This window comes from Pipistrellus hanaki (genome assembly GCF_964339955.1).
Source record: "Pipistrellus hanaki genome assembly, chromosome: 2".
Classification (NCBI taxonomy): domain Eukaryota; kingdom Metazoa; phylum Chordata; class Mammalia; order Chiroptera; family Vespertilionidae; genus Pipistrellus; species Pipistrellus hanaki.
This window is the reverse complement of record NC_140504.1, coordinates 38,326,636-38,341,307: the sequence shown is the minus strand read 5'-3', so window position 1 is coordinate 38,341,307 and position 14,672 is coordinate 38,326,636. Positions and strand designations below refer to the sequence as shown.

The window sequence follows — 14,672 nt, the reverse complement described above, 5'->3', positions numbered from 1 at the left end:
TACTAGGAGGGCACGGCCAACCTGAGTGAACGATGACATCTGTACAGGGAGGATCTTGAATGTTGTCTAAGGCTCAGGTTTTAAAAGACAGTTGGTATCAGCCATCAGCCTTGCCAGCTCTCTGAACTGAGTACAATGATTTGGGTCCTGTGATGGGGAGGCACTGAGAAAACAGGAACATCACAGCAGGTGCCCCGGAAATCGTACTGACTATGACATGGAGGCTGCAGATGCAACCATTTGTGTTTTACCCTTAAGTTTGGTTGTGCTGATATTTTAAGGACAACTTAAAATAGAATCCTCTGTTTTCCTTTATTTAAAAAAAATATATATTTTATTGATTGTTTTTACAGAGAGGAAGGGAGAGGGATAGAGAGCTAGAAACATCGATGAGAGAGAAACATCGACCAGCTGCCTCTTGCACACCTCGTACTGGGCATGTGCCCACAACCAAGGTACATGTCCATGATCGGAATCGAACCTGGGACCCTTCAGTCTGCAGGCTGACGCTCTATCCGCTGAGCCAAACTGGTTTTGCCTTCCTTTTCTTAATAGTTAAAAATTTCCAACTGTTCATGCCTGCTTTATGAAGCCTATGTGGTTCAAACCCCACTCAAACCAGACAGTTATAGGCCTGCCTGGGATTTATATTGAGTTAATTATTTAACACTAGAGGCCCACATTCTTGGGGTCCCTCAGCCTGGCCTCCGGACATTGGGCAAAACCAGCTCTCCGACATCTCCCAAAGGGTCCCGGATTGTGAGAGGGTGGTCTTGGGTAATGCACCTCAAATCGGGCTCCCTCCTCTCTGGTTCCAGGTGTGTCACCCAAGAGCTGCAGCTGCCAAGTCACCGCAGCTTGGCAGCTCCTGCATTGAGTGTCTGCCCCTGGTGGTCATTATGCGTCATAGCACCAGTCGGCCTGTTGAAAGGTCAGGTTGTCGCTTAGGCTTTTATATAAGCAGACCATCATTCATTAAGAGTTAGAGATAGTTGTACTGTACTGAGATTTTTGTTTCATGTAACAGTCCTTCTAAGAAGGCAACTCTAAAGTCCTTGATAAATCATTTGATCTGAAACAATATAGTTCACCATGACTCAGTCTTGGTTGTTCTGATGACCAAGGTCATAAAACCAAATATTAAACATTTTGCTATTTGAACCTGCAGGTATGGGGTTAAGGAATGCTGGAAAGAGAGAGCAATATTTCTGAGCGATATGTTCTGTTATAGTAAGTACACAAACCTCTTGGGAGGAAAGGAATTAATAGAATAATAAGCTATATGCAGGGGAGATAAAAATATAAATAGGTCTGGGGGGAAAAAAGGTATGCAGAGCAGAGAAAGCAGTGTGGCTCTTCCCAAGGTTTTTGATCTTTGACTATTTTATACATTTTTCTGTCTTTGGGATTTCCACACCCCCCCCACACCCCCCCAAATAGACTTCTTTTTATTTACACAAAGTGGAAGCTTATTAACTGTTTCACAATTTCTTTTCTTTATTGAAGATTATTGAATAATTTGGATACTCCTGATAGAGTTAGTACCAACAGTACCCTTGGATAATGGTTTTCCTCTCAGCAGTATTCCATGGATTTTCTTGGAGTACCAGCAATCTCTCGCACATCTTGTTATGTCTCGATTGAAGATATACCATGGCTCTGAGACTTCAGCCCAATTCCCTGGATCCCCCCACCATCCCACTGGATCCCCCCACCATCCCACTGGTGTCCTTCCTGTCACTGACAGAGCTACGCTGCAGAATATTGGGTACTGCGTCAGTACACACACACACACACACACACACACACACACACACCCGCCTCTGGTTTTAAAGCTAGAAAGCCCGTACTTGAACTCTTGCGGGCAATGCCTAGCCAGCATTTTGATCTCAATCAAATCGCTTACTGCTGTGAGCCCTAATTTCTCCTCTGTGAAATGAGAATTACAATTAGTACCTACTATTACTCACAGAATTGGCATCTGCCTGTTCCTGAAATCTATCATTCATCCATTTGGTACATTTATTGGGAATTTACCTGCTGGGAAGTCATAGGACAAGGATGAATAAGACAGGCCATCTATCCTGGACAAGCTCTTTATCAGGTGTTGGATGGCCCAAGGAATGTAACAAACACATTGAAAAAGACACCTTACCTCACACCCAATGGGCGGCTATTATTTACAAAGTGGAAAAACAGTCAGTGTTAATGAGGATGTGGAGACCGTGGAACCCTGGCACACGGATGGTAGCACTACAAAATGGTATAACTGCTTTGGAAAACAGTACGGTGGTTTCTCAAAAAATTAAAAGTAGAAACACCATGTGATCCAGCAAGACCATTTTGGGGCCCATATTCCAAAGAATTGAAAGCAGGGACTCTGCCAAAACTGGTTTGGCTCAGTGGATAGAGTGTCTGCCTGTAGACTGAAAGGTCCCAGGTTCAATTCCGGTCAAGGGCATGTACCTTGGTTGTGGGCACATCCCCAGTGTGGGGTGTGCAGGAGGCAGCTGGTCGATGATTCTCTCTCATCGATGTTTCTGACTCTCTATCGCTCTCTCTTCTTCTCTGTAAAAAAAGCAGGGACTCAAGCAGAGGCATGCACAGCAATGATCATAGCAGCATTATTTGCAATAGACAAAAGGTGGAAGCAAACCAAATATCCACCAGCAGATGAGTGGGTAAAAACAGTAGTGGTATCCTATCTAATAAAGAGGGAATATGCTAATTGACCCTCACATTGTCATAAAGATGGTGGCGCCCACAGCTAATAGGAAGGGAATATGCTAATTGACTGTCCTGCCCTCAAAGATGGCTGTGCCCACAGCCACAAGATGGCAGCACCCAATCTCCTCAGCCCCGCTGGGGTAGCAGGAACGAGGCAAGTCCAGCCCCGCTCCCAGGGCTCACCCAAGGCACAGGAAAGCCTCGGATGGGGGATGCCCAGCCACCCAGGGCTGCCCGAGGCTCAGGTAACCAGGGCTGGCCAAGGCTAGCAGTGCCAGCAGCAGAGATATGATGGGGCATCACCTTCCCCTGATCGCCAGGTTACCTCCTGCCCCTGAGGGCTCCCAGACTATGAAAGGGGGCAGGCCAGGCTGAAGGACCTGCCCCCTCCAGTGCATGAATTTTCATGCACCATGCCTCTAATATATAAATAATGAAATATAGCCTTAAAGAAGGATGAAGTTTTGACACCTACTACAACATGAATGAACCCTGAAAATATTATGCTAAGTCAAATAAGTCAGACACAAAAGGATAAATGTTGTGTGACTAGAATAGGCAAATGGCAAGAGGCAGAACGTAGAATAGAGGTTACCAGGGAATGGGGGCAGGGAGGAATGGGGAGGTTCGTGTTTAATGATTACAAACTTTCCGTTTGGGATGATGGAAATGTCCTGGTAATGGTTACACCACATTGTGAGTGTACTTAGTACCACTGAATTGTACACTTAAAAATTGTTTACATGGTTAAGTTTTGTGGCATATATATTTTTGCAACAATTAAAGAAAAAAAACCTTTATAATGCCTAACATGTTACATAAATGCAGGGTGTTAACTTGAATTAGATTAATGGGATTGTGTTTATACTCAGCCGCTCTTTTTTTAAAAAAGGAAGTATGCATGAAATTACTTTGTCATTCTTTATTTTGTGATACTGCAGAGCAAGCAGTCATCAGATAAACTTTATAATAATTTACTTATACCCCATCCTCTTCCAAAAACAATTTGAGGTAATTACATCAGAGTAATGAGATAAAATCTAATTAACGTAAGAAAAAATATAAGGTAGTAATAAATCCAAAAGTGGAAAAGTGTGAACAGCTATTGAGCAAAACTGTTAGCCTTCCAGGAACCAGGGAATTGTTCATATTCATCAGACCTTTTATAAATGCTTAAAAAATCATTGGCTTCAGCATGGTCATTGTATGAGTCAGAGCAATGATTTTCAACCTTTTCATCTCGTGCTACGCATAAAGTAATTACTAAAATTCTGCAGCACACCAAAAAATATCTTTTTTGCCAACCTGACAAAAATACGCATAATTTTGATTGATTTACAAAATAATAATACTAATTACCTACTCTTTGCTTTAAAGTGACTTTAAAAAAAATCAGTATCTGCCCTAGCTGGTTTGGCTCAGCGGATAGAGCATTAGCCTGCAGACTGATATGTCCCGGGTTCGATTCTGGTCAAGGACACATGCCCGTATTGTGGGCTCGATCCCCAGTGGAGGTATGCAAGAGGAAGCCTATCAATGATTCTCTCTCATCATTGATGTTTCTATCTCTCTCTCTCCCTTTCTGAAATCAATTAATATTTTAAAAAAAAATCAGTATCCATATTTGTATATGAGGATTTCTGGTACCAAAAATGAACCAATCAGACACAATCTTATTATTCATTGTGACCAATGCAATATATATTTATGGTCAAAGGCAGGGCATTCACACCAGGTGACTATTGTTGTATTGGCTGTTGTCACTTTTTTATTTGACAGTCTGAGGGGGGAAAGGTCATTGCCCCTGACTAAATAGTCAGGTATTGCATGTTTTCAAAGTTCTTGCAGCACACCAGGTGAAAATTGCTGGTCCACATAAAGTGTTCTTGGTTGTTACCCTGTACAGTTTGGGGGGTTTATTGAAATAGAAGAGGGATGTCAAACTAAGTCTGAACCTATTCTGTGCTTAAAGAAACAGGCTCTTGGAGAGACACCTGCCTTGCTGGCCAAATCAACCTCCCACCCCTTCCCCCAGGCTCCTGCATCAAGTCTGCACGGTAGCCTGGCTTGACAGCATCTCCTCCATCTGGGCTCCCCTGCCTCTCATGCTCCCCCTGCAGACCCTGTCCCAGCAGCCTGGTTCCCTCAAGGCCCCTGTATAGCCAAGACTCCTACGCATGGAATCCTTCTTCCTGTCTTTATGGCCACGTCCTCACCTCTTACTGAGGACGGTTCAGATTTCCCCTTCTCTGAGACCTCCCCAGCCAGGCTGAGTCCCCTTCTCCTTGCACTCTTCTCTGTACCTGCCTGCTCTCTACTCTCTGGTATCTTATCACACTGTCCTGGAGTCATTGGTTTCTTGTCTCTCTCACTAGACTAAGAACTGACTGAGGCCTTGGATTATGGTACATTTCTCTAGCCCAAGTGCCTATTATGGTGCCTGGGTCAAAGGAGAGAGCCAATAAGTATTTGGATCTAATTATTTTTGCCTGGGGAAACAAGGATGAGACTGGAGTACTAATTCATCTGAAGCTGTTTAAAAAAATAAAAAAGTTTTCATGGAAGAAGGAGGATTGAAACTGAGTTTTCAAAAATGATTAGAATTTTGAAGGGAGTATAAAATAATGACAGCGCAGGAATAAGTAAAGGGGGAAAAGTGGCTAAAAGGAGTGGATCAGACCAGTATTACTCAATTGAATAGCAGAACATCTGTACTAGAATCATCTGGGGTGCTTGTGAAGTTACAGATTCCACCTGTCACTGCCATCCACCACGCCCCATTCTGAGTCTGTGGGTCTGGGTTTAGCTTTAGTGCAAGAGTCTTATCTTGTGAATGGAAAGTCTTGAAATCCTGGAGGGACTGTTGGCAGTTGTGGCCACTTGAGAGCCATGTTAAACCTTTCAAGAGGGAGAATAGAGGCGCAGAGGAAATGGAGCTTTGGGAAGGGCGTACATAAACTGGTGGTTTGCGAAACAGATTGATGGGAACGAGTTCTCAGAGGCAAGGCTGAGATGCTAGGAGTGCACCAAAGTACTTAAGAAAAGAGGAATGGTGAGTTTGCTCCATATGGGCAGCACCTGAAGTAGAGAAGAAGCATGCTGAGAGATGAAATGATGAGGCTTGGTGACAGACTGAATATAAGCGATAATGGAAGGATGGAGCTTGAAATGACAACTGTTTTGGGGACCTTGGGAAAATGGCAGACCCACTGATGTGCATGCTCTTGCTATCTAATGAGTTCTATTTCAAATGTGAGGTGAATGAGGTGTCTGGGAGGCAGCCAGGTGAAGATGTGGCTTGCAACATGGCCTTGGGTGTGACCAAAGGTCTGGGAGGAAGATAAGGATGTGGGAGAGCCAAAAGCATGAGGGAAGAGGAAGGAAGGAAGCCTGGAAACCTGAGTTCAGACCTTTGGGGAGCAGCAATGTTAGACAGGAGGCAAAGGAAGCAAGGAAGCAACAGAGAGATGAAAAAAGTGAGTATAAAGAGAAACCAAAGGAAGAGAAAGGTTTAAGAAGGTGAACATCCATTATGTCAGAATTTGAGAAGGATAAGAACAGAACTTCCAAATTTGGCAAAGATGGTAAAACGTGAACATCTGTAATACTTGCTGATGTGTGTAATGTGATCAATCATCTATAATAATAAAAGTCTAATATGTTAATTAGACTGGACAGCCTAACGATCTTACAGACATCATTCTGGACATCTTTCCGGGTGAAGCTGTGATGGCCAGGGTCGAGGCAGAGGCAGTTAGGGGTGATCAGACAGGCAGGCGAGCAGTTAGGGGTGATTAGGCAGGTAGGCAGAGTGGTTAGGGGCAATCAGGCAGGTAGACAAGTGGTTAGGGGCAATCAGGCAGGCAGATGGGTGGTTAGGAGCCAGCAGTCCCAGATTGCGAGAGGGATGTCCAACTGCCAGTTTAGGCCTGATCCTGGAGGGGTCCTGGATTGTGAGAGGGTGCAGGTCAGGCTGAGGGACCACCCCCCTCCTGTGCACGAATTTTGTACATCAGACCTCTAGTATTAGGTATAAATGAAAATTGATGACAAATTGTGATTACAAATAATGAGTAAAAAATATACTTCTGACAAACTGGTTCCCAAGAGGATACTCTTCTATTGGAGAGTAAGAGGCAGTGAGGATAAGGAGTAAGAGTAAAAAGGAGGAAAGATTAGGATGCATGGACAAAGAGAAACTTATCAGGAAATCCGAACATCTACGTACTTTAATGATCTTGCTTACCAAATAAGATTGCATTCATTATTTTAAAAGGTTTCATTCTTGCCCTTTGATTACGGTATCATCTGAGACAGACACGAGGTGTCATGTGGAATGGAACCAGATAGCCAAAGCTCTGTTTTTATGCTACCTTCAAATATGGTATTCGTTGCACTCGCACAAGTAAAAAGAAGTAGTGACCCAGCCAGCATGGCTCAGTGGTTGAGCATTGGCCTATGAACTAGGAGGTCACAGTTCAATTCCTGGTCAGGGCACAGGCCCAGGTTGTGGGCTTGATCCCCAGTGTGGGGTGTACAGAAGCAGCCAATCAATAATTCTCTCTCATCATTGATGTTTCTATCTTTTTCCCTCTCCTTTCCTCTCTGAAATCAATAATAAAAACTGCCCTAACCAGTTCGGCTCAGTGGATAGAGCGTTAGTCTGCAGACTGAAAGGTCCCAGGTTCGATTCCGGTCAAGGGCATGTACATTCATTGCAGGCACATCCCGGTAGGGGGTGTGCAGGAGGCAGCTGGTCAATGTTTCTCTCTCATCAATGTTTCTAGCTCTCTATCCCTCTACCTTCCTCTCTGTAAAAAATCAATAAAATATATTTTAAAAAATAAAAATAAAAATAAATTAAAAATAAAATGAAATAATAAAATAAAATAAAGAGAAAAAGAAAAGAATAAAGTGAAGTAGCTGGATGCAATCAATGGACTGTTCTCCAAACTATAACCTGGGATATAACCTGATGAGGGATTTTTTTTTTTTCTTCCAAGTTGTGAATATTTTTTGTGTCAAATTCTTAAAAACTCCTAAGAGTCTCTAAGTTCTTACATAACTGTCAGGCAATAGCTTGGATTTCTGCTCCCCACCTAGTTATTTCTACCTTTGGACTTCATTTAATCACCGATTCATCCTAACACAGGCTTGCCAAGTCACTGAAGCCCAGTGCTTCATGAGGGCATAAGAGGCCGGCTGTACTCCGGTTTCCTATGAATGCTTCACTGTTGCTGTGGTTCTGCTTGATGTCACAGCTCATAGAAATAGATTGGTATCAAGGCCTATGTTTCCTTCTGACAATCATTTCAGGATGATTTATAAAAATCGAAGAACCCTCTGACTCTGAGACTGTTTGCTAAGTAGGATCTTCAAGTAACTTACTGGGTAGTCTTTCTCCTTGAAATCGTATCCTCTGTCAGTGACTATCCTTCCTCAGTCTTGTCTTATAACAAGCTTTTATAAATAGACACAAAGATTGTCATTTAAAAAGTAACTGTGGAGCTCTAAAATATGTAAATTGTAGGACTTATATATATCCTTCAAATAGGGTTTACATATCATTACTTCTAGTTACTCTCATTTAAAGTGCCATGCAAGCCATTCCTTCAATTATAAAAGTGGTAAATGTTTAAAGTTTTTTTAATCTAATTTATTGTAAAAAAAATAATAATAATAAATAAAAAGTGTAGAGTAAAATGAAGGAATTCTCCTTCCCTGTTTTTCAGCTTTCAGTACCACTCCCCAAAGCAATCACTATTGACAGTGACTTAAGTTTCTTTGTATGAATGTTCTAAGCACATATACTTTTACATATAGGTATGTGTGTACACTCGTTTTTATACAAATTGCACACTATGCATACTTTTCTGCATCTTGTTTTTTGTTTTTTTAATTCACTTAAAACAATTGTCAGATCAGCAGCATTTTTCAGTTGACTTCGTTCTTTTAAAAACTGCAATGCATTTCTCATCATAGGCATGTACCATAATTGAACGACAAGCATTGAAGTAATTTCCCACATGTATCTGGTTGTTGCTATTATGCTATTGTTCTCATAAAAAAACAATACACATTCTTAAAAGTGGAATTACTGAGCCAAGGAGCTCGCGTTTTCGATGTGATAGCTATTTCTAAGTTATCGCGCACCGATGTTCACTCCCGCCAGTACCGTCTGAGAGAGTTTCCACACCCTCAACTATTGGTCTTCCTTTGAGATTTGAAATTTCTGCCATTTTAGTAGTTGAAAAATATTATTTCTTTTTACTATGGGCTTTCTAAGGTTCATGTGCACTGAGCATTTGTGTGTTTTTTTTCTTTTTCTTTCTTCTTCTTTCTTTATTTTACATAAGACTAATAGCTATTTGTATGTTTGGGTGAATTTCCTAAATTGTGTTCTTTATTTGTCCATTTTATGAAAGGAGAAGAAACCATTCACTAGGCTAGGTTACCGTTTCATGGATGTCCGCCAACAGTTCGTGTGAAACAATAAGAGTGCATACTCTACTCGTGAACACTTGTAGGAACGCTGACTGACTCACGTGGAGGCCTGAGAGAAAGCCTCGGAAGGAAGCATGGCCTCGCAGCCTGAGGAGAGAGAGAAAACTGTGTGTCTGGAGGCAGATGTGGGAGTCCAGCCTCACTCCATCAGTGTTCTGTTGCTGCATAAAAAATGGCCAGAAACTTAGCTGCTCCGCTCACAGATTCCCTGGGACAGGCGTCTGGGCACAGCATGACCGGCTTTTTGCCCAGGTCCCACAGATGAGAATCAAGCCATTGGCTGACTCTGCCCAGTGTCCTAGGTTCACGCCATTGTATTTGCAACTCAGTTCCTTGCAACCACAGGACTCGAGTCTCTGTTTCCACGCTATCCATCAGCTGGAGGCCACGCCCAGCTCCTAGGGGCTGCCTCCGCTCCTGGCCACACATCCCCTCCAAAGCCAGCAAAGGAGAATCTCCCCTATGTCACCTCCTCATGCTCCCAGTCTCTACTTCTAGACCCAGAGCTAGAGATTTCATGGAATGAGGTCAGCTGATTTGGAACAAATCAGAATGGCAAAATCACATCTGAGCAGCACTTAAATTCTTGTTTGATTGGCTGACTGGGAGTAGGTCTTTGAACAGCAGGGGCCAGGTATCTTAAAAAAAAATGTGTGTGTGTGTGTGTGTGTGTGCGTATATATATATATATATATATATATATATATATATATATATATATATATTAATATATTATTGATATTTTACAGAGATAAAGGAAGAGGGATAGAGAGCTAGAAATATAAATGAGAGAGAAACATCAATCAGCTGCCTCCTGCACACTCCCTACTGGGTATGTGCCCGCAACCAAGGTACATGCCCTTGACCGGAATTGAACCTGGGACCCTTGAGTCTGCAGACCGACACTCTATCCACTGAGCCAAACTGGTTAGGACAGGGGCCAGGTATCTTGCAGGTCATCTTGGAATTTTGCCTACCTCACTCCCCACCAGGGAAGCAGACGAAGCTCCAGTCATTTGGCTGAGGAAATCAGTCCCCCTGAAACATGGAATGCCAGAAGAAGGGGCATAGCTGGCATCTGTCTAACCCGGTTCACAAAACACACCCTCGTGGGTGAAAGATCCAAGTGAGCGACGAAACAGCAGAAAGCTAGAGATAAAATATGGGAAACCACACGCATAACATAGGGGTCAGGCAAACTCTCCTGACCGAGGATCCAAACCAGGCATTTCCTACTCCACCATCTGCCCTCTTGACCCCCACACTGTAGCCCACCCAAGGACAAGTCAATCGCTAGCTGCACACATGGGTTTTGAATCCTCCAACCTTGTCATTTCCTTTGATGACAGTCTGAACAGAGTTTTGTGAGCTGTTGGCCTTGGGTAGTCCATAAAACAGGATGAATTGACCAAGTGAGCCACTAAGAGGAAGTATTGACGAGCATTATTCTAAAAGAATTCTAAAACATTGTTCCTCCCCTCTCTTTTTCATCTTCCCGCCTGCTCAGGTGCCTTATACGTGACTTGCTTGAGACTGAAAAGGTTTATATAAAAGAAATGAAGAGCATAATTGATGTAAGTAAATTGGGAATGGGGATGTTAAACGTGTATTCAAACTGAAGAAATTTTGTTTCACAGAGAATCAAAACAGTTGCCGTGTGTCTCTGGAATTCCCCCCAAGGTTTTAGGTCTTATAATATTGCAAGGGTTTTTCCAGCTGGAATAAGCACATTCTTATGACTATTGGTCCATGTAACTAAATACCTTCTAAAGGATTGTGCCACTTCATACTGATCCTGGTACTGCTCAACCAGCTTGCCAACAAGTGGATATGGCCATTGACATGTTTTTGATAATTTAATAAGAGAGAATTCTCATTGTTTTAAGTAGCACATTTTTTCTTACTCGTGAAGGGCATAATCTTGAGGAGTAAATTATGTGTACAAAATTATAATATAATTTTTTTACCATAAAATATCAGAAAACCAAATATCCATTTAAAAAGGGGAGTAACGGTTAATCAAGTCTAACATACATGCTAATTATTTTGTAACAGTTAAATAATAGTGAAATATTATTTAACTGTTTAAATAATTATTTTTAATCATTTGTAGCAACACTGAAAAATGCTTATAAGATTACATTAAAAACCATATATATAGAAATTTACAAGCAGCCTTTAAAATATATATGGCAAAACAGGAGGGGGGGCAATGTTAAAATATGTACACAGATAATAATTTAATTAAAAAATATGTCAAAAAATAATAAAATGAAATAAAAAATAAAATAAAATAAAATAAAATATATATGGCAAAACAATGCAATTTATTTATGTGTGGTGATTATAACGACATAAAATAAGCTTCTAAAAGTCATGCAGGAAATATAATAAAATGATAGTAATTGCACTAGGTCATAAAAATGATAAGTTTTTAAAAATATATTGGTTCTTCTTATAAAAATGCCTTTTTATTATCATCCCCAATGAACCATCTTCTTCAGAAGATGGACCGATGAGGAAAATAATACCCAAAGAATCTGATGAAATGGCTTTCGGGAGATATGTGTTCTATATTCCCCAATTATTTTGTTAAAGTTGTATTCCTCAGAGTCGTGAAGGCGGATCGCCTTTCATACGCTCTATCTGTAAAACCTGCCTCATTCGCCCCTCTGCAGGGATACATCACTCCAATGGATTATACTTGGCTGAAGCATCTGATTCCGGACGCTCTTCAGAACAACAAGGATGTTCTCTTTGGGAATATTAGAGAACTTTACGAATTTCACGACAGGTACCCAATAATTCACATTATCAGGGGGGGAAATGGAAAGGAAGAGAAGGCTGGGAATCAGACTGATGGAATTTGGCCACAGAAGTACTTAGATAGTTTCAGGCTCACACAAGCAATCCAGAATGGGTGGGTTGGGAGGGGATGTGAGGGAGGGGACAAGTGCCACAAGATGCCGGGGGAAGAGGGAAAAGACATTCGTGAAGCCTGAACGAGGTGTCAGGCATCCATGTCGTATTTATGCGTGTGCTCTTTTGCCAACGTACCTATGTATGCCCCAGCATTCATTGAGCACCTGCTGGGTGTCAGACACTGTGTTGGCAGAGCTGGGATCTAGGGTGTCAGAAAATGCTAACCGGTCCAACAAGTTGTCCTGTGAGCCCGGGGCACTTTACATGCCGAGTTCTAGAGAAACGGAGGACAAAGGGACTTTGGAAATTATTTCCTAACCCTTGCATTTTACAGATGAGTAAAACCTCACTTGACTCACCAGAAGGACTCCAAAAATCACACATCTCATTGCCAGAAGGGAAAAGAGCCTTGGTGGCTTCCTAACCACATCTTAGGTCCATTGGGTCTGTTGTCAAAACGGAAATCTCATTTCTGATACTTTCCCTGGGACGTGACGTGGCCTCTCTTAACCTCGGGGTTTATGAAACCCTATCGTGCAAGGTTTGGTGGAAGATTAAACGAGATATTGTTTGTGACATCCTCAGTGCGTGCCTCATGCACAGGAAGCTCACGGTGACGGCAGTGGCGGCAGCAGCCACAGCAGCCGTTCTCATTAACGCCGATGGGAGGCGGGAGGCATCCGTGCATCCCATCCCGCCGGCAGTGGCTCGTGCTTAGAATCATCAGGGAATTTAATGTGGCTGTTTGAGGGAATCTTACCAATGTCACAGAATGCACTTTTTTTTCCTTCCAAGTCAGTGTGTTGACGATGAACCAAGAGCAACAAAGTTCAGAAAACAACGTTTTTCTAAGCACCTCTTAAACCTTATATGATTTTACTTAAAAAAAAAATTTTAATGCCTGTAAATGTCATTTTAAAAGCATTATTCTACTTCTCCGCGCCCCCTAGGACTTTCCTAAAGGAATTGGAAAAGTGCACTGAGAATCCCGAACTTCTGGCTCGTTGCTTTCTCGAGAGAGTAAGTCTGTGCTCCTAAGCAACCAGAATAACCTTGTGTTTCAAGTCACCCCTTGGTTTTCTGTGTAGGTGGCAAGGGTTAAAGGCAGTGCCAAGGGTCTGAAAACACATCTGCCTTTGGGATGCGAAGCAGAAGTCCCTTGCACAACTGCACGGGGTGTGAGCCACGTCCAGTTTGAGCTCACTCTTAGGTGGGGGCTACTTCTAGCCCAGCTTCCGGCAAAGCCCAGGGAAATGAAAGACTGTCCCCCAGGCAACCCAAAACAGCTGATCCTGAATAACTCTGCATGACTAACCTAACTCCTTTAGGACCAGAATCACACGTACATTCCCCACTAGTTGTATTACCCTGTTTCCCCGAAAATAAGACAGTATGTTATATTAATTTTTGCTCCCAAAGATGCGCTAGGTCTTATTTTCAGGGGATGTCTTATTTTTCCACGAAGAAGAATACGGTACACATTTATTGTTAAATGAAAATAAAGGAAATTTATTATCTGTATATGGCACGGTAGTACGGTAGTTGTCAACACAAACCAGACAAACTGTGAATGCTACAGTATCAAGAATTGACTCATTTATTCAATGACAATCATGTCATCATCTTCTGGAACATCATCATAACAATCCAATCCCTGAATTTCCTGGTGAATTTCTTGTGACTCCATTTCTTTCAGAATCAGTGGACCAAATCTCTCATGTTTAGCCTGGGGGGGGGGCTTATTTTCGGGGGGATGCCTCAGAAGAAACCTGTAAGTAGGTCTTATTTTCAGAGGATGTCTTATTTTCGGGGAAACACGGTAGTTCTCTCCAGAGAGGTGGTACTGATGTTAAACTGAAAATATATTGACTTCCATTTGATACTGTATGGCGTAGAGGGTGGGTAGGAAACGTAAACTCTATGGTGGCCTCTCTGACCTATAACATCCGATTTGTGAATTTCCTGTTCTGCAACAACATGCATCTGACGACCTCCCCTTCCCACCACACAGCCCTCTTCCCACCAGGCTTCTCCACCCCTGCTTTGGGCAAGAAATAGGCTGTTTGGGCCAGCGGTGCTCCTTGGGTGCTGGCACCCACGTGTTCCCCTCCCCGAAGGAGGACTGCAAATGACCCTGCTGCCCTCAACTTCCTGAATCTTTCCCATTTCTTCTCTCTCAGCCATTCTTTTCCATCTCTTCCTTGTTTTTATTTTTTTGTGAGTCTGAGACAACTGATCAAAGAACTTTCAAATTTGTAAGCAACCCACATTATGACTGATGAGAAATACTTGTTTAAGAGAAATATTATACTTGTGCTGAAACTGGTTTGGCTCAGTGTATGAGAAATACTTGTGTAAACTGAGAGCAAGCAAACAAGAATCCCAGGTTTCAAGGTATTGCACATGAAAAAAACAGAACTTTCAACATCCAGAGCTCCTAAGCAGCTTAGAAGGCCCCTCCTTCCATGGCCCGGCATGCACTTTCCAAACCTCAGGTGCTGGAATCCCAGGTAGCCCAC

At 42.4% G+C, this 14,672-nt stretch overlaps 1 protein-coding gene across 1 annotated transcript in view; it reads left to right on the top strand.

Moving 5' to 3' along the window:
* The window catches only part of MCF2L2 (MCF.2 cell line derived transforming sequence-like 2), a 175,471-nt gene that overhangs the window by 120,598 nt on the left and 40,201 nt on the right, over positions 1-14,672 (top strand). Inside the window, exons 16-18 of the mRNA XM_084874189.1 lie at positions 10,739-10,805; positions 11,910-12,025; positions 13,104-13,173. Coding sequence (XP_084730315.1) covers positions 10,739-10,805; positions 11,910-12,025; positions 13,104-13,173 — 253 coding nt within the window. The remainder of the gene's footprint in view (positions 1-10,738; positions 10,806-11,909; positions 12,026-13,103; positions 13,174-14,672) is intronic.